The sequence below is a fragment of the Canis aureus genome, chromosome 34 (genome assembly GCF_053574225.1).
Source record: "Canis aureus isolate CA01 chromosome 34, VMU_Caureus_v.1.0, whole genome shotgun sequence".
NCBI lineage: Eukaryota > Metazoa > Chordata > Mammalia > Carnivora > Canidae > Canis > Canis aureus.
In genome coordinates, this window is record NC_135644.1 from 12,081,887 (window position 1) to 12,106,164 (window position 24,278).

At 52.5% G+C, this 24,278-nt stretch overlaps 1 protein-coding gene and 1 long non-coding RNA gene across 43 annotated transcripts in view; one reads left to right on the forward strand and one right to left on the reverse strand.

Annotated features, from left to right (window-relative positions):
• Positions 1–24,278, reverse strand: part of LOC144304705 (uncharacterized) — a 135,412-nt gene that overhangs the window by 47,651 nt on the left and 63,483 nt on the right. For 23 of the 42 annotated variants that reach the window (XR_013371659.1, XR_013371647.1, XR_013371657.1 and 20 more), the window contains one exon: positions 20,608–24,068. The exons of 4 other annotated variants lie outside the window; for them this stretch is intronic. Coding sequence is in view for 6 of the 38 variants with exons in the window: in XM_077883253.1 (XP_077739379.1) it covers positions 23,984–24,068 (85 nt within the window). In the remaining 32 variants the exon portion in view is untranslated. Of the gene's footprint in view, positions 1–7,203; positions 7,398–20,607; positions 24,069–24,278 lie in introns of those variants that run through there. 15 more of the 42 variants (XR_013371666.1, XR_013371671.1, XM_077883256.1 and 12 more) reach the window with 6 other exon arrangements.
• On the forward strand, positions 17,439–22,279 carry LOC144304712 (uncharacterized). Its single transcript, XR_013371695.1, has 2 exons — positions 17,439–19,036; positions 21,896–22,279. It is a non-coding gene; the product is annotated as an uncharacterized LOC144304712 (long non-coding RNA).

The following is a 24,278-nucleotide window of genomic DNA, read 5'->3' on the forward strand; positions in this document are numbered from 1 at the left end:
GGTATGCAAGTTATAAAATTACATAACATATTATAAATACACACTCTCTGCTACTGAAGTCACGTCTGTCTTCCACAAGCGCAGGAGCTAGCGCTGAGGTAACCCGAGCCTGACCGCAGCAGGACTGTGTAGGTGATCAGGGTTAAGTGGGACTATTCCTGTGCGATTCCACGTCACCTGACGAACCGGTCCCGTCTCGGTGTTAGACCGAAGCCGCCTATCAGGCCTGCACCCAAAGGGAGCGTCTGGGGTGCGCGTGCAGGGGACGGGCCGTGCCCGGGAGCCGAGCAGCCACTTCCTAGACCGAGAGGTCAGCCTGGAGCAGGAGCCGTGCCCGGCCACAGCAGATAGCAGGGGGTGCGCGGGTGGACCTCCAAGTCCCCAGACAAGGTCATGGTTTACCAGACCCGTGAACAAGCACAGAGCTGGCTAGGTTTTTAATTTTTATTTTTATTTATCTTTTTTTTAAGATTTTTTATTTATTTATTCACAAGAGACACAGAGAGAGAGGAAGAGACATAGGCAGAGAAAGAAGCAGGCTCCATGCAGGGAGCCTGATGTGGGATTCGATCCTGGATCACACCCTGAGCCAAAGGCAGATGCTCAACCGCTGAGCCACTCAGGCATCCCTATTTTTATTTTTTTTTTAAAGATTTTTTATTTATTCATGAGAGGCAGAGAGAGAAGCGGAGACCCAGGCAGAGGGAGAAGCAGGCTCCATGCAGGGAGCCCGATGCAGGACTCGATCCTGGGACTCCAGGATCAGGCCCTGGAAGGAAGGCGGCGCCGAACCACGGGGCTGCCCTGGGTAGGGTTTTAAAGACGCGGATGCGCAGCTCATCCCCTCAGGACCCGCAGATTCCACCTACGGCTCCGTCCTCCCTGAGCATCTGGGGACCACTGGGCGACACTCCTTGAAATGAAATAATCCCCGGTTGGCTCAGGAGGCTCGTAATAATTACCAGGAGCTTTAACCCGTGGCTTTCTGTGACGAATGGGAGATTCCTTAAGTCATGACCTTCTATGAGGAGGCACAGTTTCTGCGGGCTCCCCCGCAGGAGTGAGGGAGCGGCCAATAAATCGCCCGCAGACTGGGCAGCACTGGACATTCTCTGCCCTGAGTGTCAGGTCCATTTCTTCTCCGTTTTCTCTATACAGGTTTAAAGAGATTATTGAGAACTCAATCTCCCTTCTCTATGTTTTCTGTTAGTTTTTAATGCCGGTTAGTCATACCAGCTGGCCAGGGGAAGGGATTCTTCACCGAATTGAGATTTAAAATGTAAGTGGAAGAACGGATGTTTATCAAAATGTTTCTGGTTACTTGATGAGCTCAAATGGAACGCCTCTGAATAAATTAGGCTCAGGGATCCAACGCTATTCATTTTCAACAAAATATTTTAGAGTTTATAGCCCCAACGCTCATTAGGTATTATTGGTAACTCCACCTAAAAAGAGCAAAAAGGAGGGTTTTGGGTTTTTTTTTTTTTTAAATGCACATTGGACAAACAGGATACCCAAAACTCTTGTCCCAGTTGGAGGTTTTACTCGTCGGGAGGATAACTTCTTATAGAACTCTCTCGGCCTCTTTACGACCTGATTTGCCTCTAACTGTGCGGTACTCACACTGGTCTATTAGTGTTAAGTGAGCAGCACTTCCTTTTAGGAGCTGAAGTAATAGTGATCTTCATATACATCATTATCCCACATCACACCCCCACTGAACGTCAGGGTGGTTTTGACCTTTGATTGGCTCACACTATGGTGGAAAGTAGAAGGCAATGAAGCAACAGCATTGTCAGGGCTCTGGCCGCTGCTTGGATTTTTAGAGATCTAGTGTTTATTTGCACACTTTCTCCAAACGCAGCCCAGGCCTGCATCCCCTGGTCTATCCGGACTCCCCCGCGTTCCACGCCCACTTCCCGCCTGCTCCCAGCGGGCCAGGCACTGTGCTAGGCCTGGGAACGAGATCGGTTTCAGTTCTCAAGACATGTAATGGGTCGGTGTGGCCTAGTCAAAACTCGGGTTTTGTCCTTTTTCTCACCGAGTATCTGATTTCCTCTGGGCCTCAGCAGTAGAGGTCAACGGAAAGCTACAAGACAGCAGGGATGCAGCTGCCTTTCTTGGGGGAAAGTGTGAGTTCACAAGCCACGCTCTTACAATTCCACTGATACTTTCAAGTTGACTGCAAACATTCATTTGACCAATAAGAAAAGAAAATATGAAAAGGACTTCACACATTCTCAGCATGAGCTTATTTGGAAGCATTAAGGGCATAAGGTCTTGGCTGCCTGCCCCTGCGGGTGAGGGTGTTTTGGGGATTGGGACAACAGAGCGTGATGGAGCCCCCTCAGGTCCCCTGCCATGGGCCCACTCGCCCATGACTTCCCTGCATCCCAAGTCCAGGCAGCGCTGCTAGCAGTCCTTTGCAGCCAGGTCATTTATTTTGGCCAATTCTGTGCCTAGTTGGTGGTGGTCATTCTGGAACAAGAGATGGTCTCAAGCCGACAGCTCAGAGCCACCATTCATCTAAAACAGGCTGACAGGGGCGCCTGGGTGGCTCCACGGTTGAGCGCCTGCCTGCGGCTCAGGGCGTGATCCCGGGTCCTGGGATAGAGCCCCTCATCAGGCTCCTGCATGGAGCCTGCTTCTTCCTCTGCCTGTGTCTCTGCCTCTCTCTGTGTGTCTCATGAATAAATAGATAAAATCTTAAAAAAAAAAAAAAAAAAAAAAAAGTTGACCATCTTCACATTTACTGAATTGTAGTGAAGGGAAAAACTGAAGTTCTTTTCCCTTGGTTCCGATCGGGTCAAGGAATTAGGTCATAACACGTACACCAAATCCTACGTAAGACCAACTAGCAATTTTATTAATAAAGGTTATGTTAGTACTTTTATCATAGTTCCAAACATTTGTTTCAACACATTCTCCTACCCTCTTAAAGTCACCAGGGCCTCTCAGCAAATGCTTAAAATTGTTTGCAAATAAAGTTATAGCACTAGTCCTGCATCTCACACAAGGATCTCACATCAATTGACATTTCACATATTAGATTAAAAAAAGTCAAGGAAAAGTTAAGCTAAAAATTATGATTTACTCACTACCATATAAGTGGAAGGAAAAACCCTGATTTATGAGTCACATTTCTCTGACTATTTTAATAACCTTTCAGTTGTAATATATTTCATAATGGCAACATTTTCCTTTTCTGTTTATCCCACTCAATAGCACTAAACAACACAAAGTAGTGTAAGTTCCGTGTTGCTGACCTAGTTTTTGGAGCTCTCACGAACACCTAGAAGTGTTGGGGTTTTACTATTGTTCACGTACAATCACAATCAGTACTGGAGCAGGTGACATCAGCGGGCGAAGCTACAAATCCTAGGATTGTCTTTTCTAGTTCTGAAACAACTACTTAGCTGCCCATGTCACTATGGTAACACAAAAGGCAGAGGAGGTAATGTTTTAAGATTAAAATGATTCACTGAAGGAAATTAGCAAAAAGGATCTTCTAGAGGTAGAATGTTGTACACTTGGAATGTCCTAAAAACAAGTCTTTTGGTTTTCATTGTGTCAATCTTAGACCAATGAGTTTCCTTTGATATTGTCTATAAGGACAACTTGGGCCCAAGGCAAGGTTTGTCGGTGCCAAGAACAAACCAACCAACCAAGGCCTAGGCTGATTATTTGGATGCCTCTTCCTATGACTGGACATTTTCCGAAGACAGTTTTTATTTTTGCCAAAGAAAATTCATCATACTGAGCAATAACTTACTGTTTCTTTTTAAGAACCATACCCAAACTATGAGAAAGGAGAGGATTCAGGCACACAAAGGTTAAGTTCAAGTACATCAGCTCTCAGTCTCCAGATTCTAGAAACACTGGGGCCTCAAAATGTGGTGGAAGGGGGAGTAAAAATGTAGAGCTCTGGAATGCATTCGAATTAAGTAGTTATCGTCTTAAAATAGGCTGTTATAAGTAGAAGTTGTTTTATGTAAGCCTCAGGGTAAGGACGAAGCAAAAAACCTATAGTAGAAACACAAAAGATATGGATTAAGGACTCCAAACACACTATCCTAAGGGAAGAGAGCAAAAGAAAGGAACAGAGAGGAATTAAAACAGAAACCAATTAACAAGACGGCAATAAGGGTCACCTGGGTGGCTCAGCCGGTGAGCATCTGCCTTTGGCTCAGGGCGTGATCCCGAGGTTCCCTCTGAGGAGCCTGCTTCTCCCTCTACCTGTGTTTTTGCCTCTCAGTCTCTCACAAATAAATAAAATCTAAAAAAAAAAAAAAAAAAAACCAAGATGGCAAGATGGCAATAAGCACATGTCTATCAGTAATTACTTTAAATGTAAATGGACTGAATGCTCCAGTCAAAAGACACAGAGCGGCTGAATGGATAAAGAACAAGAGCCATCCATGTGCTGCCTGCAAGAGACTCCCCTCACACGTAAGGACACGCACGGACTGGAAACGCAGCGATGGAAAAAGATACTCTGTGCAGATGGAAGCACAAAGAAAGCTGGGGTAGCTATATTTACATCAAATAAAATAGACCTTAAAGCAACTGTGATAAGGGACAAGAGCATTACATAATGATAAAGGGTCAATGCAACAGAGGCTATAACGCTTGTGAATATTTATGCGCCCACCTAGGAACACGCACAATATCTGTGTAAAGCAAATATTAACAAAGGTAGAGGGAGGGAATCCCTGGGGGGCTCAGCGGTTTAGTGCCTGCCTTCGGCCCAGGGCCCGATCCTGGAGACCCGGGATCGAGTCCCGCATCGGGCTCCCTGCATGGAGCCTGCTTCTCCCTCTGCCTGTGTCTCTGCCTCTGTGTGTGTGTGTGTGTCTGTCATTAATTAATAAATAAAATCTTGAAAAATAAAAAAGGTAGAGGGAGAAATAGCAACATCATAATCCTGGCGGACCTCAAGGCCCCACCTTCACCAACAGATACGCCACCCAGACCACAAGTCAACAAGGAAACCTCGGACCATAGGCAACCAGAGGGACTTACATAGTGAACACGTTGCTCCGAAAGCAACAGCAACACACCGCTCACCGCTCTTCTCCAGCACGAATGGGACCCGCGCCGGGGAAGGCGATCCCAGGCCACGAAACAACTCTTAGTAAACGTCAGAAGATCGAGACCCTATCAGGCATCTTTCTTGACCACGATGGTATGAGACTGGAAGTCAACTAGAAGAAAACTAGAGCCTCCGCGAACACGTAGGCAATAGCGCGCCACTGAACAACCAACGGTTCAGCAAAGGAATCAAAACCACAAAAAATCCCTCAGGACAAACGCAACCTGAGATGCGACTCACCGACACCTTCGACACCTTCGAGGAGGCACCTTCGGCAGCCCCAGCCCCGCTCTACGCCGCCGCGGTGTCTGCTTCCAGGCCGGGGCCTGAGAGCCCGAGGGAGCCCCGCCTGCGCTTACTGAGCTCGCAGCCCCTCCAGGAGCATTTCTAACCGGCTCCCAGGTGTTGCTGCTGCTACCGGGGCGGGGATCACACCTCGGGAACCACTGGCTCAGGCTTCCCAGGCCGGGCTGCCCAGGAGGCTCACCTGAGGCCCTGCTGCAAGCCAAATCAGCCGACCGTGGGGGCGAGGCCCGGGAAGGCGGCCCCCAGGTGACTGGGCTGCGGTGCAACGTGAACCCGCCTCCTTTTTTTTTTTTTTTAAGATTTTATTTATTTATTCATTAGAAAGAGAGAGAGGCAGAGACACAGGCAGAGGGAGAAGCAGGCTCCACGTAGGGAGCCCGACATGGGCCTCGATCCAGGGTCACGCCCTGGGCCAAAGGCAGGTGCTTAACCCCTGAGCCACCTGGGCTGCCCCCGCCTCCTTTTTCTGTTAGCCTGTTACGTCCCCAGGATTTGTCCGTAACCAGGTGCAGTGGGGCCTGCACACATGGAAATGACTGTCAGGAAGTAGAAACAAGACCTGTTCCTAGAGGCCTGCGGGTATAGACCTCTAGGAACAGGATTCGGGGACAAGTGGGGACAGGCCGGGGTCAGGGAGAGGGGAGAGGGCAGAGCAAGGCCTGGAAACGTCACTGGGCTTCTCTTGGGAAGGCCTGGGGAGACAGGGAGGGCCCGGAGTTGGCTTAGTTTGGAGAGTTTGAAGAATCCCGGCAGGCTCTGGACTACAAGGGGCGGTCCCCTGCTGTCTGGGACCTGGTCCTGGGGTGTCGTACGCAGGGGGAGGGATTCTGGCTTCGTGGGTGAGAGTTTGATGAAGCAGGTTACTGGGGATGTGGGCATTTTGGGGTGGTTGGCTTGTATATGGCAGGCGCACCTGGAGGGGAGTCCTTCGCCTTCTCTAGGAATTAGCCACCCCTGAGCGGGGCGGTCTCCCCAGGTTCAACACCCCAAGTGCCAGAGCATCGAGGAAACCGAAAATAAGAAAACACGGTCAATAAGGTGGCCACCTCTGCCTCCCTGCAGAGTCCCGCCCTCTTAGTTTATCACCTAAGCCTGTGTCCTCAAACATCCTTTGCTGCTCAGATCTTACTCTAGATTGCACAGCTTAACCTAAATCAGATGTTAATGAGAAAGAGGAGAGGGGTTCTAACATGAACCATGTTGAAGCGCTTCGAGGATTTCGATTTCTTGGGTTGTGCTGGATGAGACCAGCCTTGCACAAGACGTGAGAAAGGGAAATTGTTCTGAGAACGTCGACATAACCTGCATCGACCTAACCCAGCCGGAAGGTCTGAGAGGTGGGACCACTGGTGTCAAGCCGGGTCAGCTGTTGGGTGCAGGAGGCCTCTGCCAAGGACGCTGCGACTGCGGGGGATCCCTGGGGGGCTCAGCGGTTGAGCAATGCCTTCAGCCCAGGGCGTGATCCTGGGGTCCTGGGATCGAGTCCCATGTTGGGCTCCCTGCGTGGAGCCTGCTTCTCCCTCTGCCTGTGTCTCTGCCTCTCTCTCTCATGAATAAATAAAATTTAAAAAAGAAGAAGCTCCTGCGGATCAATTTACCTGAGACCAAGGGCTGCTCAGCTGGGCAGAGAGCCGGCTTGGCAATGAGGAGTTTACATCGAGACCCCCGACAAGGCCCTCGCTGTGCCCACCAGCCTTGCACCACCATATCCCCCACCTTGACCTCTTAGCCACTGGGCCCCGAGCCCCCAAACCCTACAAAGTCCTCCTCCGACTCCCCCTCCCTGCGCCCTGAGCTCCAATGACCTTAGTCTTGCTTTAGCTGCAGGCGGTCAGATGATGTATCGGGAAGCTCAACTGTGGTTTCCCGAGCCGCTGTAGTCAGGTGACTTGGGGACCATCCTCTATGCCAGCGACACCTTTGTGACGACGCAATCGTGTGAGCATAATAAAGCTTCTGAAAATTCTGCATCAAAAAAGTAAAACTTCCAGATTTTTTAAAAAAAGATCTTACTAATTGGAGACAGAAAGCAGGAGCAGGGAGGAAGGGCGGAGGCGCCCCCGAGGCACCCCCAAGCAGGGCGTCCGCTCGCAGGTCAGGGCCCTCGGGCCTCGGCTCCCGAAGCCGCTGCAGCAGGTGCGCGCCGCCCAGCACGCGCCTCGGCGAATGTTCTCGAGGCGGACGGCTCCTGTTCCTGGTGGTGCCTCTGAAGGCTCAGAGGGAACCCCAGCTGGGGCCTGCACAGCCCTCTCAGGGGTGGAGGAGGCATCCGTCGGGACCCCAACTTCCTTGCTGTTTCCTCTCTGGAAAAACCCTGCTTTCTGTCCCAGATCGGGGGAGGAGAAACTAAGGAGTTCCCGAGAATTCCAGGACCCAGAGCAGCGTCCGGGAAACAGGTGGCCAAGCAAAGAGGGCAACCCGCCTCACAGAATCAAGGTTATTCGAATTACCACTGAACATTTTGCCGGCGTGCTCCTTGGTGTGTCCTCATTAAAAATTAATCACACTAATATTACAGTGATTAAGAGGAAACAGCTGAAGGCAGACGCTGTGGCTCTGGCTGGGTGAAGCGAGGTACCAGGGCTGCTCCAGCCAAGAAGCTTCATCGTCTTACTTAAAAAAATAAGGGAAGGGGGGGCACCTGGGAGGCTCAGCGGTTGGGCCTCCGCCTTCAGCCCAGGGCGTGACCCCGGGGTCCCGGGATCGAGTCCCGCGTCGGGCTCCCTGCATGGGGCCTGCTCTCCCTCCGCCTGTGTCTCGGCTTTGTGTGTGTGTCTCTCATGAATAAACAAATAAAATCTTAAAAAAAAAAAAAAAAGAAGAAGAAGGAAGAGAAACTCGGGTCAGACCCGACCTAAGGACGTGTGGGCTGGGGCCTGGGCGCCGGGAGCCTGCTTCTCCCCCCATGGTGTCTCCCGGCACCCAGTCGCCTCCTCGGGGCCTACAGCGGCCGCCTGCGGGGGAGTCAGAGCCCCCCCCCCCCCCCCAGCACGGTCCATCCACTCCCAGTCTATGGAGCTGAATTTGGATTATGCCAAGGGGGTTTTTCTGGTTTTGTTTTTTCCCTTGTCTACGCCCCGGGAGCCACTGTTCTTTCTTCTTTTTCCAACTGTATGATGGGGGGCAGAGGGCTCGGCGGAAGACGGTTCCGGGGGGAGCCGGGGGTTTCTCACAAGGGATGAAAGGCCAAGGCCCTGCCCGGCTGGACAGGCCGAGAAGCCCGGGGCCGACGGCGCCGCCGGGCCCCCGCCCAGGCCACAGAGCCGCGCACCCCGGAGGCACGTCCCGTCCCCCCCCATCAACCACCTCAAAGGCAAGGAGAAGCGGTGAAGGGCGAAAGCCCCCCTGGGCCAGTGACACGGAGGCTGGTCCTTCGAGTGTTCCCCTTGTACCCGAGCCCGGCCCCGCCCGGAGAAGCCAAAGGACAGACGTCCCAGCCCGGCGCTCCGACGCCCACAGCTTTCTAGTGCTGTGGGGACAGAAGACTCCAGGCCTGTTATTTAAAAACACAACCTGCTGATTATAAAAACTGTATTACAGGGGAGAAGGGACCGCGGGCAGCCGGGGGCGGGGGGCCCCGAAACGCCAAAATTGCGGGCTTTCTTTTCTACCCACACCCCCTGGCAGGGCCTGGCAGGGCCGGCCTCGTGGCCGCGGGCGGGAAGCACTGAGCGGGCAAGAGAAGGGGCCCGAAAGGAGGGGGCGACGAAACCCCACGCTCGAGGGGCACGGCGGGAAGGAGCGAGTCGTCACCCGAGTTTTGTTTTGAAGGTTTTATTTATTTATTCATGAGAGACACAGAGAGAGGGGGGCAGAGCCACAGGCAGAGGGAGAAGCAGGCCCCGTGCAGGGAGCCCGACGCAGGACTCGAACCCGGGACCCGGGGTCACGGCCTGGGTGGAGGCAGCTGCTCTACCCCCCACCGGGCGTCTGTCGCCTGTACTCTCCCCCCGGAGGCCCCAGGCTCGCCTTTGCACAGGGTGCCAGCTGGCCCCCGGCCCCGCTCACCCCGGTAGGAGGGTGTCAGGAGGGTGACAGCGCGTGGCCTCTGCTGCAGGCCCGGGGCCACCGTGGGCTGGGGCTGCCGCGGGGCAGCAGGTTCTGGGCGAGCAGGTTTCCCGGGTGCGCGTGTAAACGTGCGGCGCTGAGGCTGCCCTTCCGCGGTGGCAGCGTCGAGGGCCCCCGAGGGGGGGGGGGGGAGGAGGGCTCCAGGCCCGGGACTCCAGGGCGGCCCGAGGGCAGGACGTGACCTCCTGTGACCTTCGGGGCGGCGGCTCCCTCCTGCTCCGCCGCTGCTCGGGAGTGGAGCGCCCAGGAGCAAGGTGCCAGCGGATCCGGGCCCTGGTCACCGCCTGCCCCCCGGCTCACAGGTGACGGTCTTCGGGTGTCTTCCCATGGGAGACAGAAGGCCTCTGCCGCCCCTTATTGCAGCGCCTCCCCCACCCAGAAAGGCGCCGTTCTCAGGACCCAATTGTCTTCCGCAGGTCCTACCTCGCAAGGCCATTACAGCGGGGACTAGGGTTCAACATATGAGTTTGGGGACACCTTCAGCCCATAAGAGCCCTGTGAACGTTCTCCTGGTGTGTGGTAAGACACACACACAGAAAACCTCATCGCTGTCACCACCTGCACCGTACAATTCCGTGGGATCGACTCCATCCACAAGGTTGCACAAACATCACCATTATTTCCACAGCTTTTCCTTTTTTTCTTTTTTTTAGTTTTTTTTTTTTTTAAGATTTTATTTATTTATTCATGACAGAGAAAGAGAGGCAAAGACACAGGCAGAGGGAGAAGCAGGCTCCACACAAGGAGCCCGATGTGGGACTTGATCCCACGACTCTGGGATCACACCCTGAGTTAAAGTCAGAAGCTCAACCGCTGAGCCACCCAGGCGTCTCTTCCATAGCTTTTCCATCTGCCAGACACCGCGCACCCATTCACCCATGATGCCCCATCACTCCCCGTCCCCCGTGCCAGGCAGCCGCTACCCCCACCCCCCGCCCCATGCACTTGCAGCGCTAGGTACTTCCGGTGAGTGGAATCGTGCAACAGTTGTCCCTTCATGACTGGCTTATCTCACTGTCATGTGCCCCGGGGTCATGCGTGTTGTAGCATGGACCAGTGCTCCGTCCCCTTCTAAGTCTGGATAATATTCCTTTTATGTACTTACCACATTTTATGTGTCCATCACCTGCTGACGGACACTTGGGCTGTTTCCACCTCTGACTCCTGTGATAGTGCTGCTCTGAACACGGGTGTACAGAGATGTTTGGGGTCGCTATTCTCAGTTCTGGAGGGCTATACCCAGATGTGGACTTGTGGGAATATATGGCAATTCTATGTGCGGTATTTTGGAGTTGGTGTCATGCTATTTTCCACAGTGAGCTTTTATGGACTCATGATCAGTGGGTTTTCTGGAGCAGCTGAGGGGTGTTGTTGTTTTTTAATAACACTTTTTTTTTAAGATTTTACTTATACATTCTTGAGAGACACAGAGAGAGACATGGACAGAGGGAGAAGCAGGCTCCCCACAGGGAGCCGGATGTGGGACTTGCTCCCCAGGCCCGGGATCATGCCCTGAGCGGAAGGCAGATGCTCAACCGTTGAGCCACCCAGGTGTCCCCGAGGATTGTTTTTCAAGCGAGCTTCGCATTGAGCACCATTGTGTTTGTTAATTCTCTTACATTCGCTCACCTATTATTATTATTATTTTTTTGCTCACCTATTTTTCTACAAAGGTTTCTGCAGGTCTTCTTCAATTCTCTTCTATTGACTGCTTAATGCGTCTGGGGGGCAGCAGACTCTCAGTAGGACTTGATAGCATGGAATCGTACACTTAAAATGGTGAAAATGATAAATTTTGTATGTATTTTACCAAATACACCAATACCAACACCAAAACTGATCTACTGATTGATAGACTAGCCACAAGGTAGGGGTGGGGGGTGGAAACCTCATATTCCTGGTCTTCCAAACCCTCCTGAGCCGCCCGACAATCCCACAATACTTGGCTTCCACCACTCACTCATGGGGCTTGGTGTGTGGGCCGCCGGCAGGCCTCTTCCCTGATGCTCCATGATTTCCTGCCACCTTCACAATGTCCTTTCCTTCATCTCGACACCCTCCTCGGCTCCCCGACCCCACCTCTGTGTCCACCCATGCCTTCGCAGAGCTCCTTATCCTAAGGACTTCCTTGGCACTGTAAGTCCCTATAGCCCGCTCTAGTGTTTTTCACTCTTATTTCCAATGATGTGTCCTCTCAGGGGCAGCACATTTCCTACCCTGACCCTCATCAGGATCCGGTATAAAACTAGGCTCATAGGAGAACCTGGTAAGTAAGGGCACATTGATTGATGACCTTGATCAGAGATTTGAACAAAGAGGCTGCTTTGGGTCCCTGAAATTAAGGAAGCCTCAGGGTAACAGAAGAGGCCATTTCGGGGATCCCTGGGTGGCTCAGCGGTTTAGCATCTGCCTTCAGGCCAGAGCATGATCCTGAAGTCCTGGGATTGAGACCTGCATTGGGCTCCCTGCATGGAGCCTGCTTCTCCCTCTGTGTCTCTGCCTCTCTCTCTCTCTCTCTCTCTCTCTCATGGATATATAAATAAATCTTTTTTTTTTTTTAAAGAGGCCATTTCTAGACATGGAGGCTGGAAGAAAGATCCCTTTGCTACATTTTGCATTTTGTCTTTTTTTTTTAAGATTTTATTTATTCATGAGAGACGGGGGCGGGGGTGGGCAGAGACACAGACAGAGGGAGAAGCAGGCTCCAGGCAGGGAGCCCGACGCAGGACTCGATCCCAGGACTCCAGGATCACGCCCTGGGCCGAAGGCAGGGATCAACCCCTGAGCCACCCAGGCATCCCTCTTTTTGTCTTTTTAACACTTTTGCTGTGAAAGACAACAAAGAAGCACATGAAATGATGAAATGTGAGCGAACAGTTTAATAAATAACTCTAAGGCAACATCCTTGTCACCACCACCTAGGAGGGAGAACACTGAATGGCACCCCAAAACCCCTGGTACTCTGCAACCCCAGCCAGGTCTGACCCCTCCCCTTCCCCCTGGAATCCCTCCTATCCTATTTCATAATAGGTTTTTTCTTGATTTTTTTCCCCATATTTTTATTACTTCTACCCACATCCCTAAGAAACATGATTTGTTTTTTCTTGTTTTTGCACTTTGCATGAGCGAAATAGTGCTGTACATATATTCTTCAAGGCTTGTTTCACTTGACTTTGTGTGCGTGAGTGGCATCCACATCCTGGCACCAAGCTGGCGTTGGTTCCTCTTACAGACCCTAACATTCCACTGTAGAGCACAGCTCCATTTATCGAGAGCCTGCGTGCTGTAAATGTTGCGGACAGGGTGTTGTTTCCGTTTGGGAACTGTGAGAAGTCTCCTATGCTCGTTCCTCTACATCTCCAAAAGCAGAGCCTGTGCCTAGGAGCAGGACTGCTAGGTCGTGCTGTCTGTATATCTTCACCGCTACTACATGATGGATGCTGACCTATTTTTCCTTTTTCTCTATTTTTTTTTTTGGAAAATATTTTTTTAAAGGAGTTCGATTCCTATTTTTCTGAGTGGTTGTATCATTCTCACTTTCATCCCAGGTGCAAAAGTGTCTCTGCATCCCAACTTACCAACACTCAACAAACGCTCTGCAGATTCACACACAAGGAGGGCCTGCCTGTAGTCTGCTACCGGAGCTAAAACCATTCAGCAGACATCCTTGAACTTAGCAACCTCCAAACCCAGGAATCCTTGGAGATGCTTCCACAGGTGCCCTACCCCAGTTTGGGGGCACCAGGGGTAGGAGTGACATGGTGCAAGAATAAGAATCTCAGGGGAGGGGGGACTCAACGGGCTTGTTGTTGTCACCCTGGAGCTGTGAACCACAGAGCCCTAGCCAGCTACAGACCCAGCCAGCCGGTCATAAAACATACATCAAAGGCTCAGGATGCCACTGCCTGTGGGTTTTAAAGAGCCCAGGTGTCACCTGCAAGCTCCCTCTCTGCTCCCTGCTGAGCTGTACACCTGCACCAACCAGGGCTTCAACAGGCAGGTTCCACGTGGCCGGGGGAGCCAGGACGTAAGGTCAGGATCTTGCTTGGCCTTACCAGCTGGGAGCGCTCACTTGAGCTCTGTGACTGGGGCTCACCCCAGGAATAGAGCAGAGATGCTGCACTACTCTTTTTAAAAAGCACCTCATCATTACAAGCTTTAAGCAATAGAGATAAGTGCAAAGAATACAAACAAAGGCCTTGGAAATCTCACTAACCAGAAATAAGTATCACGAACATTCGGGCAACATCGTTCTCGGTATTTTTCTGTACAAACATGCAGATGGAAGGATGGGTGGGTGGATGAGTGGAGGCGTGGACAGGTAGATGGATGCATAAGTTATACATATAATTCTAGGGGAAAAAAATCCTACTGTGCATGTTATTTGAAAATAGAAACTTGTTCGTTCTCTTTACAAAGTAATATTTATTGCCTTCTTCCTTTAACTGTAAGAGTAGATCTTCTCGCTGCAGGCACCTAGAAATCACAGAACATAAAGGGGAAAAAAACCATCTGCATTCCACCACCAGATTACTATGAACATATCTGCAGATGTGTCTATAGATACAATGTAATATTCATTCCTTTATGTCTTTCTCAAAATAGCATAGCAAAAAAAAAAAAAAAAAAACAGCACAGCAATGCACTGCTTTCACCCCTCTTTCTCGTCCCCTTCCATAGCTCCTTTTGAAGTTTTCAGACTGCCCAGGGGCCCCGTGGCCACACTGGCCTCTGGGGCCGGGGCTGGGCCTCCTGAAAAGGACCCTCGCATCCACTCAGGACTCTGTAATCAGGTCTCCCCTTCCCATCAAGGAGACTAAAGGGCCCGCCCTCATTTGTCAAATGGTCGGTGGCTGATTTTGTTTCTCCGCTTAGCCACCAACAGGAGCATGTAGAGAAAACAGAACAAAGCCAAACCTGCCTTTATGTATAGTGACAAGCGTATGAGCTCCAGCCACAGAAAAGACCAATGGCGACTATTTTTTAACAATAACTAAAAAAAGAAAAAAAAAAAAAAAAAAAAGGGCAGCCCCGGTGGCACAGCAGCTTAGCGCCGCCTGCAGCCCAGGGCATGATCCTGGAGACCCGGGATCAAGTCCCACATCGGGCTCCCTGCATGGAGCCTGCTTCTCCCTCTGCCTGTGTCTCTGCCTCTCTCTCTCTCTGTGTGTCTCTCATGAATAAATAAATAAAATATTTAAAAAAAAAAAAACAGTAACTAATGCTGTAACTAGAATTTTACCATCAGGGCAATAAATCGCATTAATGCTCTCGGAGCACAGATGCTGCAGCTCAAAGCAACGGTCTCCAAAGCAAGCCCGGGTGACTGTCCACCCAGCCAGTTGTGACAGCCCCTGGTATGGCTCCTAAAAAGCACAGGACAAAACCCAAGTGGAGACAGAGTATCTCGTCTCCATAGCTACCAGGCCTTGAAGCAGATCTTAAAACAAACCATTGAGGAAATGGAAACAATAAATACGGTTCTGCTCAACTGTCCCTGGAGCCAGCCGACAAAGTGAGCTGGCCTCTGTGCTGCCATCAGCTTGGTCTCCGCGGCCAACACAAAGCCCAGGAGGCGTCTGGGCCTGTTGTCCAGACCCAGGCTCCGGCGAGAGGCTTTCGCAGGGCTTTGGGGAGCCCGACCCGAGGCCTTCTGGCTCCCTGCAGCAGGCGGCTGGGGCAGGAGGCCTGTGGCTGACTCTCCCAGCGGCCCGACCCTCCCTCATCACCCTGGTCGCCCAGGAGCCCCGGGTGACCCCTGCACGCGGAGCACCCACCCCTGCACGCCCTCCGCACACCCGCTCACTAGCTGCGGAGTCTGTCGGGCTCCCCGTCCTGGGAGCCGCCCCACAGCCCACCCCTCGGCGACTGATGGTGGCCAGCCCTGGGAGAAGCTTGGCCAACACGGCTGCCTTTCCGCTGGGCCTTTCTGAAAGCAACCCCGTGCTCCAAAAGTGTGCTCCCCACCCCCAGGGGCTGCCTGCCCGGGCCGGGTGGACGGGGCTCTGCTGGGGGGCAGGGGGGCAGGCGGGCTGCGGGGACCCTCGGGTCATAGGGTGCAGGGGGGCTCCCTGTGCCCCCCACGCCGACACTACCCCGATTCCCAAGGCGCTGGGGACGGGGATGGAAGCGAGAGGGCCCCTGTGTGGGGGCGCAGAGCAAGCTCACTGCGTTGAGCCCCGCCGCAGCACCAGCTGGCGAGCAGGCCAGCTCTTTCTCTATCCCCCATGCCACCTCCTCCTCTCACCTAAAATGGGAGGAGAGAGGGGGAGGAAAGGCTGCCTTTCCTCCTGTGCTGAATTTATCCTAACTGCAGACGGCTGCAGAGCCGGGGAGAAGACAGGGAGGCCTACTTACACAATCGCCCGGTGTCCGCGGCCCACCCGTGTCCTTCCCGCCTCGCTGCAGGACGAGCTCGGCGTGGCGTCCTGAGGGCCCGGCTCCGCTCTGGGGAAGCTCTCGCACGCTGGGCCCCAGGCTTCCACAGCGCTTAGCACTTTCTAACCAGTCCTCACCGTGGCCTCGGCCACTTGGCTAACTTCCCCCCTGTCCCCTCCGAGCTTTCTACAGAGCAGTGGCGCATCTGATGCTGCCCCACGCCCCCTCCCTCCCCGCCACGAGGAGCCTAAGGAGGAGCCCCTAAAGGGCAACAGCCTGGACGCCCACCAAGGAGACGATCGAGCTCGACCGAAGCCAGCGGGGTACCAGACAGGAGGGGAGCACCTCCGGGGGCCACGACATTGTCTCCCTTCCTCTTCACCACAGCCCATGGACGATAAAAGAGCTGTCAGTAGTCTCCCTTCTGGAAACTGGAAGGATCCGCATGGAGCTCAGGCACGTGGCCGAGGGTCACCCTGCGTGGGGCAGCCCTGCGCTGGAGGCGGGGGCCGAGCTGTGAGGAGGCCGGACCATGCAGGGGTGCTCTGGGGGCGGGGGGAGCCCTGGGCCTGGTCCAGGCCCCGGGGGCGGGTGCAGCCCCAGGCCTCTGGGGCTCTGATTCCAGAAACTTCCATCCTGCTTCTTTCCAAATGCTCTCTACCTGGCCCCGGCCACAGTGGACCCGTTCCGCTAGACAAACCGAACACACCCCGTGGCAAAGGGGAAGGAGAAAAGCCTCCAAATCTGGCACCAGCCTGGGCCATCCGACCCCAAAGCCAGGCTTCCTCTTCCCACGGGGCCTTTTCCCAGCAACCAGCCGCGCGGCCTGAGGAGTGGCGGGTCCTAGGGGCTGCAGAGCAGCATGACATCCTGAGGAGCACCCCCCGCCCCCAACACTTCATACAGCCCCCTGCATGGCTTCCACTGGTGGATTCAAACTCAGCTGCTTCAGTCACAAGTTACTCCTAAATGGGATTTTTATTACTAAAAGCAAAATGCCCAGAGCCTAGGGTCACGATCCAGTCTTACAGTCTACACTGCCACGTTAGTAATCACCGTAGTCCCATGATAACAGCAATTAGAAAACCAAGCAAGTGTTTCTTTTGGTGCTTGCTCTTTGGCATTGTTTTTCCCTCTGCCCACGCTTTAAACCCCTGCCCGACAACGTTACTTATTTACACTGAGGCAGGGGTGGGCCCGAGCATCTCTCCGTGCCTCGAAAGGACGCGTTTGCTTTATGCTCAGTGGAGTCGGGATGCAGGATTCCTTAGCCCTTGGGAGAGGTTTCAAACAACAAGAAACAAAGGGCTTCCTAAATCCATCAGAGATGTGGAGGGGGTCATGAGTGGTACTTGGATTAAGACCTGGATGGCGGGGGATCCCTGGGTGGCTCAGCGGTTTAGCGCCTGTCTTTGGCCCGGGGTGTGGTCCTGGAGTCCTGGGATCGAGTCCCACATCATGCTCCCTGCATGGGGCCTGCTTCTCCCTCTGCCTGTGTCTCTGCCTCTCTCTCTCTCTCATGAATAAATAAATTAAAAATCTTAAAAAAAAAAAAAAAGAGAGAGAGAGAGAGAGAAAGAGAGAGAGACCTGGCTGACTTCTTTTGAATACCTCTGGCCTCAGAATAAAGCTGTGATTTCCTCCCCCACAGACCCCTCGAGTCAACGGAAGCCAGGCTCTGCTTGGTCATCCCTGAGGCCGTGGATCTCATCCAGCAAGGGAGGCTGTGCCCCCAGCGGAACGTGCGGGCTCTGCGAGCGTCCGCCCCCCTGGGGTCCCCGGGGTCCCACCTTCCTAGCAACATCCAGATGTGTCATCATTCCAGGGGTCTGATTAGCTGTAGAACGTGCTATTTCCTTGTTCTCAGGATTCATCTGCGTTAACTCTGCTGCTAATTGGGTTTGTATCTGGCAGCGGTGACATCGAAAAAAAGGTTTTGTAGTCAATTATGTTCTCCCGGAACACGCTGGAAGGGGGTGTCCTGTCAATGCTGAGGGGCTCCCTACCTTAATGAGCCCCAGACAAAGGCACAAAAGGACATTATGGTCCCTGAGCACCTGTCCTTAGTGGCTTCTGTAGAACAAGAAACTGAAGCTCTATCTGGGCCCTGCGTGCGTGGGCTTTGCTGCACTTTCAAATGGCCCGTTTCCCGCGGCGCGCATCTGAGTGTGATCAGAGTGTGATCAGGTGTGTCAGGGCCACTTGGAAAAATCGTCCCCGAGGAAATGAAATGTGCAAAGGCCCTTCCTGCAGCCTGAGGATGGCAGGTTGGGTTTAACTGCACCGAAGCCGGGGAAACGGGACACTTAGGGTCCCCGCCGCCCCCAGAATAGCAGCACCCACAGCCCACACCTGGAGGAAGAGAAATGGAATTCTTCCCGCAAGTTCTTTTTCGGGCCCAGAACAAATCATTCTTCCACTGTTTTAACATCCTGAGTGTGGGTGGAAGCAATGCTTACTTACGTCTTATGGAAAAGATGGGGTGTTTATAGAAGAAGCATCTAGCCAACCGGGGCGATCGCGGGAAGGCCCAGTGCTCATGCCCGGAAACAGCAAGGCCTCGGCTTTTTTTTTTTTTCCTCCTCTTGCTTTGGGTCTTAGTGGGTCAATTTCTGCTAGTTTTTTAGAACACGGGGGGTTGCCAGTCCTCTGCCTGGAAGACCCGGAGGCGCCTCCCGGCCGCAGGGGAACCGAAAAGCAGGGAAAGCTCCCCTGGAACTGCTCAGACCGCCCGGGGCCTGGAGCGCCTGCGAGGGGGCGGCGGGTCAGCGAGCGGCCCCCACACCCCTGAGCCGGTGCCTGAGGCCGGGCCCCTGCAGGTGACACGGTGCCCCTCCGTGTCCCCCTCCCGCCGTGGGACCTGGGCCGCACTCGTCCTGCCTCGCAGCCTGCACGTTGGGGAGGAGCCGAGGGGCAGGGGGGGCCTCTGGGGCCGCAGGGCCCGAGGGGTGCGGGGGGTGCGCAGGGCGGGAAGGGCTGGGTGCCGCGTGGCTGCGGGGCCAGGCTGCCGACCGCGGGTTCCTTCTGGGTGATGCTCCGAGCGCCTCGCCTCCGAATTGCACCATCAGCGGGGAGCACCCCCCCCCCATCTCCTGCCTAAGTGGATTCTGGAGAGGAGCCCGGCTCTGAGAAGGCACCTCCGGGAGCTCAAAGGCACAGCAGGAGCGCACCGAGCACCGCGGACCTGGGGCGGTGAGGAAACTGAGTCTTAGACACCAAACAGGAGACTTTATGCCTCCAGATCAACAGTCTTGGCCTCCTCTCCCGGGGGGGGGGGGGGGTGGGGGGGAGGGCAGGAGGGCGGAGAGGGCCCCCACGCATGCACCTCGTTCTCCGGGTGGGAGGGTTAAACTTTACTCAAGTGTGAGAAATTGCAGGACACGGTACACACGGAGGGCGGGGCAGCCCGGTGGCCCAGCGGTTAGCGCTGCCGCAGCCCAGGGCGTGACCCTGGAGACCCGGGATCGAGTCCCACATCGGGTTCCCTGCATGGAGCCTGCTTCTCCCTCTGCCTGTGTCTCTGCCTCTCTCTGTGTGTCTCTCATGAATAAATAAATAAAATCTTAAAACAAACAAACACGGCGGGCCACGGGTCCTTGTTGAGCCCGCACTGCCTGGCGTGCTGAGTTTTTGCTTCAGTCCCATTCTGCTCTGTCTCTCCAGCTCCCCACCCTCACCCCACATCTTCAGCCCCCACACCACCCCCATCCCCACCTCCAGGCCGCCAGGTTTTGCCCTCAGCCTCTCCTTCTTGAAGACATGGATTATTTTTCCCCCCGTACCAAGTCCCATCTGGTGATTCAGGACATACTCCCAGGAAGCTGCCTGGTGTGTCCCTTAGAATGAACCCAGTTAGACTCCCACATTCTCACTTTCTTAACTTACTTCCTCTGAATCTTTCTTTGCCCTTCCTAAGCCATCTGGGAGGTAGCAGATGATCTCTCTTCATCTCAGGGATGAATTTCTGTCTGCAAGGTATCAGTGCTCATGCGTCTAGTGCGCGAGAAGGCTCCAGTTTGGGGCAAAAGGGACACATCAGTCTGTGCAACTAGGGGGGGCTCTGGGTGTCTGTCCCAGAGCCAGGACCCTGCCAACACGCTCTAGGGTGACAGCTCTAATACACGCACAAGAGCCTCCTAACCAACACGCTAATGAGCTGCCAAAATAGAAACAGATACAGAATGGAAACAGAGTCCTCCAAATTGGCCAGTTATTCTTCTCAAGGAAACATAAGCCGAAGACCCATCTCTGGGAAATTATATTTTTAAGAGGCAGAGCTTGAGGGGCTGTCTGGGAAGGGTCAGATCCTTCAAACTTAGTCCAGAATTAATTGAATTAGACCGAGAACTGTCCTGGCTGGAACGAGACTATAGCAATCAGATCTCAAACTAGAGACCCCTGGTGGTGCATTTCTTCCCACCTAAGATGTGTCCTGAAAGCCCCCAGGGCAGAAGAAAGGGGAAGAGGCCAGGGACTGGGCCTGTCTGTCTAGGACAGGAGGCTGTTGTTCGTCTGGGACAGGAGACCCCCTCCCTGTCATCCTCAGCCCCCTGCATAGTGAGGGCCTCACGCTCAGAGGGAGCTTCCAGCGCCTGCACGGCCCAGGAGGAGGGCGGAGGCGAGCGCAGGTGCACCACACTGCGAGCAGCGTGTCCAAGCCGGGAAGTCCCCGGACCCCCACCCCGTGCTCTGGGAGCTCAGGGTCCCCAGCAGCAGCCGAAGCTGCCTTTATCTTTCTTGAAACGAAAAACAGCAACAGAAAGTCGAATTTCACAAACAACTTTAAATGCTTCTGAAAACAATTTTACAGAAAAATAGATAAAAGCAGTCTGTACAAAATTGGCACATTTTACGAGCCCATTAAGAACCCAAACTGGCTTTATTCCTGTGACATTTTGCGCAAATTAGAAAGGGGGAATAAAGCATTGCCTCATGTTGGGTTAGGAGGCCAAGTATCTGGAACTGTAAGGAATTTCCACATGCCCTCTGAGGAGCACGGCCTCCGACTCTGAGGGAGGACTTCCCATGTGGGCCCTCTCCTTCACCTCGCAGTCTCCCAGAGCTGGGCTTCTCCAACCGGTCTGCGGGTGACACGCTGAGGGTAGAGGAGGAGGAAGGTATGCCCGAGGGGCTGAGGAAGAGTTCATAGGGACCACGAATGGCACCCATCATTTGAGGTCTTGTATCTTAGACATCCATGTGAATTTTGCATCTGTATTTATTTTCACAGAAAAATCAGGCTGTAAGTTCTTCATTGGTTGGGCCCAGTCTGCAGTCCTAGGAGTGGGCCACCTGGAGACAGGAACTAGAAGCCTGGACCAGGGTCAAGGGCGGAGGCTCTTCTCACAGGCAAGGACTGGACCCGAGCAAAGCTGCACTGCCCACAGTAGGCAGGCTGGTGGGGAGCAGAGGTACAGTGATGGGGTGCCAAAGGGTGGTCTTCATTAAAGGTAGAGAGACTCAGGCACCAGGAGTCGGGAGGTGCCATGCCAGCTCAGGTAGAGCATTGGGGACAGTCTTGGAGGATGCCCTTATACCTCAGAGAGCTCCTGCCCAGGTGCAGTCTTTGCTGAGGTAGGAGGGAACTTCCTTAGTGGCTCCGCCCACATTCAGCTGGTCCAGGTTTTTCAAGATCTCCCCTAACAGGATGAGTCCCATTCCCTTGGATTAGAGGTTTCCTTTTCCTTCTTCCAATAGTTCTTAGAGTTCCTGTCCAACCACAGAGGACGCAGACAGGAGACGAGAGAAGCAGGCTTTGTCCAGCCTCACCTGGTGCCCGGGTGGGGTCATGTCCCATCACTCTCCCAGGACCCGTGTCATCCTGCTTCTTCCTCAGCATCACCAGTTGGCTTCTGGCTGGAATTCTGACAGCTAAACAGACACACTTCTTGGTTTACAAGTTGTTATTCTATCACTATAAGTATTAGTCAACATTTGGGTTTTAGTCATAACACTGCTAATGCATAATTTTGTTTGCTTCGCAGCAAATTAAATAAAGAATTGGCAGCACATTAAATAAATGGTTAAACTGATTAATTTTTTTTTCTCCAGGTCTTCAAGTAAAATCAAAGCTCCAGACAGATGCACATCTGTCCAGGAGCTCCAGGTACCCCTGAGGCCCACCAACCTGCCAGAGTCATGACCACACTAAGCTCCTACCACCAACGCACTGAGACGGCCCGCAGCCCACAGCAAGAACACACAGATGTTGGCAATCGAACCGGTCATGGCCATAGCACAGGCTGATGTCCTTAAAATTAAGATGACAGGGCAGCCCAGGTGGCTCAGCGGTTTAGCGCCGCCTTCAGCACGGGGCGCGATCCTAGGATCGAGTCCCACGTCGGGCTCCCTGCGTGGAGCCTGCTTCTCCCTCTGCCTGTGTCTCTGCCTCTCTCTGTGTCTCTCATGAATAAATAAAATCTTTAAAAAAATTAATATGACAGATAAAATAGTACTTGAATAAAAGTCAGTCTCAGCTAGATAGGAGTCTAGCTAGATAACACCTGAAGCCGACAAATGTCTTCATTTGTTGTAAGGCCTCTAACACAGAAATAAGGTGAAACCCCCTGAAGAGTCGCATTCGTCCAGATTCTCTGTCGCTGAGGTCCAGAACACTAAGTAATTCTGTCACTTGTGCAGAAGGCTCATCCTGTTCACCTGTAATTAGCTAAGTGCTCCCCAAACCAAATTATTTGGGGAGAAGATGAGGCAAATGTGACTGTAAACAGGATCACAGTGGGTCACTATGCTTGGGGATTTAGCTGACACGTCGCAGGCTTGCTTCCGCTAAAGAAACCCGTTCGTACATTTATGTCTCTGTGGTTTTTGAACTAAACTGGAGCATGCTTAGATCAGTGCCATGTGCAGCATCCTCATGGGGTATTTCACTGACGTCTCAGAAATTCTCTTTGACTTTTGCCAGATTTTTACCCCGCAGGATTCAGAAGGTTCCACCCACTTAGGAAAAGATAAAGGGCTGACCCCGAGATGACTAGCTCTCTGAGAGTTGGTCACTTTTTAGCCAAAGGGATATTTGAGGCTTTGTGAGAATCATGTCCAAATGGTTAGGAGTCAACTGAGGGGAAAGGGGGGCATTTGATTGAAAGACTCCAACAGTATTTTTGAATTCCTTGTATTGTCTGCTTTATGATGTTCTGAGAGGCATGACAAACTTCTCTCTCTCTTTTTTTTTTTTTAAGATTTTATTTATTTATTCATGAGAAGCACAGAGAGGGAGGCAGAGACATAGGCCGAGGGAGAAGCAGGGTCCATGCAGGGAGCCCGATGTGGGATCCTCGTGACCCCGGGATCACGACCTGAGCCGAAGGGAGACCTCAACCTTCAACCCAGGTGCCCCACAAACTTTTCCTTGGTAATTTCTGTTATTTTATTTTATTTAAAGAGATGTGTTTGAGAGAGTGTGTATGAGCAGTGGGGGGGGGGGGCCTAGAGAGGGGATCTCGAGCAGACCCCCTGCTGAGCATGGAACCTGCATGGAACCTGTGATGGGGCTCGATCTCATGGCCCTGAGGTCACCACCTGAGCCAAACCCAAGCATCGACACTTGATCGACTGCACCACCCAGGCACCCCTTCTTTGGCAATTTTTAAGGTGAAAGTATTACTGTGCCTCTTATTTCAATAAATACAGTCACTCTCCAGCAAAATACAAGATTTCAAAGGCTACATATAGTTACTTATTTGGTTACATTTTTTTTTTTTGCCCCAGTGCATTAATCCCACTGTAAAATAACAGAAAAGTTCCACTGTGAAAAATGCATGCAAGGTGAAAAACAATGTTTAAGTAACCTTTATCCCAATGCGATTATTGCTTTGAGGAAAATCACCAAAAAACAGAATTTAAAATTTTAAATTCCCTGTGTCTCTGCTGAGACAGACATTAGAAAATGCTGTAATATTAGTGCAAGCCTTTTCTGAAGTGAGTTCTTTATTAATTTTATTTTTGATAATTCCTGTCACCGTGTCAACACTAGAACATTCTTGGTCCAAATTAAAACTAATTAAAAGTTATTTAGGGAACACAAGTGAATAACAATGTTTAACAGTTAGCACCTCTCAGAATAGAAACTCAAGCAGCTGACAAGATGGAAGCTGAAAAACACTCATGATTTTGACTCCTTCAGAGCACAGCAAAAACTGGTTTGCTTATGTAACCGATGTAAACCCAGGCTCCTACCCGGTCTGGTCTTGGCACTGGTTCAGACCTGCAGAAAAACAGAATTGAAAACAATTCAAATCTTTCTGCCTCCTAAGATGCCAAAGGTAGGAGGTGTGTTTTAAATATCCAGCAAACTCCTAAAGAGACTGTTGGCACTTGTCTCTCAGTCTCTGGTTCTCTGACCAGCTCTCCCCCTTCTGTGTCCCCTCCTGCTCCAGAGACCCAGCCTGAGGCTTCCTCCCACTCCCTCTTTTCT